At 35.6% G+C, this 6,000-nt stretch overlaps 1 protein-coding gene across 1 annotated transcript; it reads left to right on the forward strand.

The window, feature by feature from the left end:
* Positions 1 to 4,663: 4,663 nt before the first annotated feature.
* LOC121209592 (uncharacterized) lies at positions 4,664 to 5,675 on the forward strand. The gene is made up of 2 exons (XM_041080510.1): positions 4,664 to 4,857; positions 5,309 to 5,675. The coding sequence occupies exons 1-2, from the start codon at positions 4,673 to 4,675 to the stop codon at positions 5,454 to 5,456; spliced, it is 333 nt and encodes a 110-aa protein (XP_040936444.1). The 5' UTR covers positions 4,664 to 4,672; the 3' UTR covers positions 5,457 to 5,675.
* Positions 5,676 to 6,000: the final 325 nt, after the last annotated feature.

Consider the following 6,000-nt stretch of genomic DNA (forward strand, 5'->3'; position numbering starts at 1 on the left):
CCGTAGTGATATTTGATTAGATTTTTGTTGGTTTCCAGGGTAACTGTCATAATTTAATTTTATTAGGGTCATTTTATGAAACTTACTGCATATGATGTAATGCAAATGTACGAGATGAATGCAAAAAGAGGCATTGATTCGATTTCAATTTCATTAGAAAACTCAACTAGAAAGCAAATTTCTTTACATAAAATAAATTACATATACGACTTCGCCTTTATACCCAAAGCCTTAACCTTCCTAAGAAGCCAAGCTAAATCTCAACCTCGGCTCGATTCTGACTCATATTTTAAACTCAATACATCGACCTGAATTGCTAATGTTTGCAGATGATCAGCCACTTCCCGCACTTGAGTCACAGCTTCGCCCATAACGTAATCTCTATCTCTAACCTGACTTTGAGAATGATGGAATTGCTCTTGCCATTGATCATTACTCCTCTCAAGAAGCTCCATTCGTAGCTCAGAATTGTGTAATGCGTCCTCAAGCTCCCCTATCTTTCCTTTCAGTTCTTCGATCTTATTTAAGCTCGCTCTTAACTCGATCATGGAGTTGCGACTACGGTACGAGTGAAGTGACTTTTCTAGCTCTGCCACCTTAGCCTTTAATCTTGCCTTCTCGTTTCGGCACTCTAACAAACTCCTTTCCAAAGCGTTTTCTCGAGCTCGAGCATCTTGAAATTTCTTTTCCCACTGATCGGCCCTATTCTTTTCCTCATTGATCTCTTGTCGCCACTGCTCTGACGTTTTACCCAAACCGACAGTTCTCATTGACAATCGCAGCTTCTTGTAATCTGTTTTTAGACTATCTAAATCCTCTTCAACCTTGTTCTTTCTCTTCCTTAATTTCTCGGCTTCTAGCTTGTGGATATCGATGTCTAATCCCAAATGCATTCTTTCTTCTTCTAGCTGTTCTATCCTCTTTTCTAACTCAGAATTTCTTTTCTCAAAGTCTCGTTTGATGATCTCTAATTCTGACGGAGCTACTTGTAGATGCTCCTCTATAGACTGAACACAATCTTCCCTCGGCTTAGGGATGTTGTCATTGACTCTTTTACTCCACCACCCATAATATTCGGGAGTTGTCATCGCTCCTACAGTAAATCTTTTCATTCGGTGAACCTGTTTCCAAGCGTTAGATATTTCTCGAGTTTTTCTCTTGTAGTTTTCATCCTTATAAGAAAACTCACATTGAGCCAGCCCTTGTGTTGCTGGTATGAACTGTCTCGATCTATATTGTCTTAATACGAGTAAAGGGGCATAACCGACAGCTCCCCAAATTCCGAGTAAAGGGACCCAGTCGAAATCACCACATCGATACAGGATCTCGTCGGGTACCATCCAAGGAGCTTTTCATTCAACGTCATCCTCCTGAAGATTTTGGAGAATCGTCATCCACTTCTCTTCCGTGATGTCGTCTCGTCTTGGTGTAGCAACTTGTTCCTTCAATGGGGAATAACCTTCTGAGAAGACTCGATAAGAGACATTTTCCACCTTCCAAAAGTGACTATGGAACCACACCAATAGTAGCTGTGCGCATCCGATGAACCTTCCCTCCCCTGCTCTTCGACATGCGCTTAGAGATCTGAAGGTTTCTGCTAAGATTGCCGGGATGGGCGTGACTCCCTTACTAAGCCGATCGAACAAATCAGAGACGGCCTCATCTATGTGCCCTAAAGCTCTAGGGAAAATTACCAATCCATAGATACCTAGAGCGAAGACATCCACTCTTTTCTTCACATCAGGGTGTGCTAATACTAAATCTCGCAAGCTTTTCCAAGGAATGCATTTATTGTCTCCTTTCTGTTGGATTCGGGCAGCGCCCCACTGTTCGCTCATCCCTGTAATGCTCATCAATTTTTTTAATAATGTCGGGACACTAGCAGCTCTAGAATAGGCCTTGTCAATTTGAATCTTTGGACATCGAAGCAAGGTCGTATATTCTTCCACGGTGGGCACCAAATCCACTTTTCCAAAAGTGAAACAACTGTAAGTAGGATTCCAAAACTGGGCTAGGGCTCGGAATAAATGCTTGTCCACTTTGACACCAAGTAAGTAAGGCAAGTCCCCATAGTCACAGTAAAACATCTGCTTGGTCCCATCGTCCCATTGATCCCATATTTCCTTCATTTCTCGAAGATCATTTTGGATTACGTTGATACGGGTGAAGTCCCATAACTCTGATACGTACCCTTCTGCAAGACTATCGCCTTTCTCTTTCCACATCGTCTCAGCCCACACTCGTACAGCTGCATTGTCTTCTACTTTATCAAGAAACCTCTTTTCCATGATAAGCTTTCTATTATACTGAACGTGAATCGACACCTCTTTTGAAATGAAAATGCCATGCAATCACAAACAAAACAAACCAGCGCTAGGATTTAAAGTAAACAATAATAAATAAAGCATCTATTCGGTAAGCACTAGGGTTTAGAATAACTCTATCCCGGTGGGTTCTTACGGCTCGCTATATGTGGTTTGATTCTAAAGTAAGGGTACCTGAACTAGCAGATTCCTCGATCCTTACCCATTATAGGCTCATATGGACCGAGTTCAGTTCAGGGGAATACATTTCCCTATGGCCATGCGGAGATGAAAATCTCACGAAGACATAGGTACGGATGTATCCCGGAAGCGATTCACTATCCCATGCGGAGGTGAAAACCTCACGAAGGCGTAGTCTCTCACTCCCACTTAAAAGGGTATGACCAGCGGTCATGCAATGCAATGTGCAGAGGTATAAAACAAAATACAGAACACGATAAAAAAATATAACTCAAAATAAAAGAGATGCAATGAGAGGATCGTAAATTTAAATCAAATTTTCCACTTTCAATAAAAAGACAAGAAATAATCAACACGTGGCTTGACTCTCTTACTGTCCCCAGCGGAGTCGCCAAGCTGTTGACACCATTTTTTTGGATGAAAACGGGGTCGACTTGGATTTAAAAAAAGAATGAAAACGGGAGTCGCCACCAATCCTTTTTGATGAGGTGTGATCGGGTCACCTCAAAAAGTGGTTGTTTTTTTTAATAAATGATTTAATTTTATTAAAACAACGATTTTGGTCTACGAAATTCAGAAAAATGAGTTCGGGAGTCGATTACGCACGAGGAAGGATTAGCACTCTCGATACGCCCAAAATTGGTACCTAGTTGATTAATTAGTGTCTTAGTGTCGAAAATTGGAAATTTGAAGAGTTTTTTAAAAAAAAATACGATCCTTGAAAGAAATTCTGATAACGTGAATTGGAATATAAGATTCTCTTGTTCCGAAGGAATATCATATCCAGCACGTTAGGACACGATACTCTAAACCATCGAAACCAAGATCATCTTATAGTTTAATGAAACCATGCTTTGAAGCTTTAAGAGGATATTTGGCTATTTAGTCGAACGAGAAATCGAAACCCAGCACGTTAGGGCACGTTTTCTCGATTTTCCAAATGCGAAATATTGCCTTATTTAGAAAAATTTTCCTTTTGATGCTTGGTATTAATGCTTGACAAAACAATAACGAATACGACAAGGTGAGCAAAGTAAAGTGAATAACAACAATACAATAGGCAAAATGAAATGACGAGACGATTACATCAACAAAGCATACAAATAAATAAATAGAACTAACATTTTAGAAAAAGCACAAGTGTAATGGATAAATAAACAAACACCAAATAACAATGATGACGATAAATACAATAATGTAAAAATATATATGCATGTATAATTTAAAGCCATAAAATAAGAAATGCATATAAATTACAGAATATGAAAACATAGATAAATATATACATATATATAAAATCGGTAAGTATAAAAATAAAAATGTAAATGTGTGTATATATATTTACAAATCGTGATAATATAAAAATATATGTATGTGAATTATAAAATATGTGAAATATACAAAAAGCATTTTTAAGAATATAAAGAATATATAAGTATGTATATGATGTAAAATATGCATAAATATATGTAAGTATATAAGAATTATGAAATATGAAAAATATATTTAAGTATGTATAAGTACGTATATATACATATTATAAATATATAAGTATATAACAAAGCATAAACTAATAAAAATAATAATAATAATAATAACATTGGAATATAAAAGAAATAAACATAAAATTAATAAAATATTAAAATAAAGTGAAATGAAAAATATTAAATATGAAAAAAATATATATGTATACACGTGCGTAATAAAAATAAAATGACAATATATGAATAAGAAAGTAAATGTTTAAACAAATAAAATAAAAGAATAATGAATAAATAATCAAATAAGTAAATAAATGGACAAATAGATAAAATAACAAGGCTTGACTAAAAGTTTAAAGGAATTTAAAGAACGAGAAAAAAATATAATGAAGCAGGGGACCAAACTGTAACTCGCAAGTGAAACAGAGGGTTCGAAAGGGAAAATATCCCTATGCTCTTAAATGCCATGTTTTATGCGGGACTAAAATGGGATACCAGTAGAGTTCTGAGCCAAAATTAAAAGAAAAAGAAGGGACAAAAAAGAGGGGCCAATCGAAGCAGATCAAAAGAGTGGAAGGACCATTTGCATAATTTATCCCAAAAGCAGAAATATGCTTATCCTGGGGGTTGTGACGCCGTTTCTCTAGTTATTAAGACTAAAAATAAATAATAAAAAAAATCACTTGAATGGCCATCTGTCATTTTCTACAAAAATCAAAACAAATCCTAACCCCCATTCTTTATCCCTCATTTGAAAGCCAGGCATCCTTATCCTACAATTGGAAGAAGAAGGTTTTCCCTTTATTCTCTTTTGGGCTCGGTTTCGGCGATGGAGATGGAGACTCCGGCGACGTGACCGTGAGGCGATTCAGGTAAGTTTTTCTTTTCTTCTCCCTTTTATTTTCATATTTTTATTTAAAATAGATTTATAGAAAAATGAAAAGAAAAACAAGAAAATGAAGAGACAAAAGATTAAAACGAAACCTTTTCTTTCTATTTTGCTTTTTTGATTTTTTGGATCTGCCCGTATTACAGTGTTTTTTCTTTGTATTCAAAAAAGGAAAAACCCCTATTTACAATCGTTTTTCTCTTTTGAAATCTCCAAAAAAAATCCCCCATTTCAAAATACAATCCGTTTCCCCTCAAATCCCTCATCCAAAATACAATCTGTTTTCCCCTCCTTTGAAATATCAAAAATCCTCCTCTCAAAACAGTGATAAGCTTTGGCCTTTATAGCCGGATTACAACTTTTTTATATTTTTATTTGGATCATTCGTCTGTTGTTTTCTGCTTTGTTGGTTGCATGTGGCTCTCTGTTTGCAGGTGTCAGAAGGCATCAGACACATGGGTGGCCGGTGATAGGCGAGCAGTGGCGGTGGGCGTGCGCAGGAGGTGGCAGCAACAAACATGCGGCTGGGGTTTCTTTTTGTGTTTGAAAGTTGGTGTAGTTTTGGGCCATTCGGGCCTCTAGGGTTTTTATTAATATTGGGCATTTAGGCTTGTAATTTTTGGGTTTATTTTGCTGGTATGGGCCCGGGCAGATTTTGGGCTTTACAGTTTACATAGAATAATATGAAATCAATAACGTGTACTAAAATAAAAATAATTTAATATGAATCATGTATAATAGTATGAGGTTAAATACCATATAAATCTTCAAACGTAAAAATATATATAAGAGAATTTTAATACATAAATTGTAAAATAGAACAAATTAAAATATATTCATATATATATACACTAATGAAAGTGCTTGAACAATGCAAAATCAGTAAAATAATTCAAGGTAGAGATGAATAATAAATAATTTTTTAAAGAACATAAAAGAATTACAAAAGAAAGGGAAAAAATAAAATAAAAAAACTCCATTAAAATAAAAATAAAATCAAAGAAACAGTTTACAAGTAAATGAAACTATTAAAACAATATGGATGACCAAAATACAACACGCGCAAACCTAAGAGGGCTAAAAGTGCAAATGAACCAAATTCTAAAATAAAATGTTTAGAAACAAA

The sequence above is a fragment of the Gossypium hirsutum genome, chromosome A02 (assembly GCF_007990345.1).
Source record: "Gossypium hirsutum isolate 1008001.06 chromosome A02, Gossypium_hirsutum_v2.1, whole genome shotgun sequence".
Classification (NCBI taxonomy): Eukaryota; Viridiplantae; Streptophyta; class Magnoliopsida; order Malvales; family Malvaceae; genus Gossypium; species Gossypium hirsutum.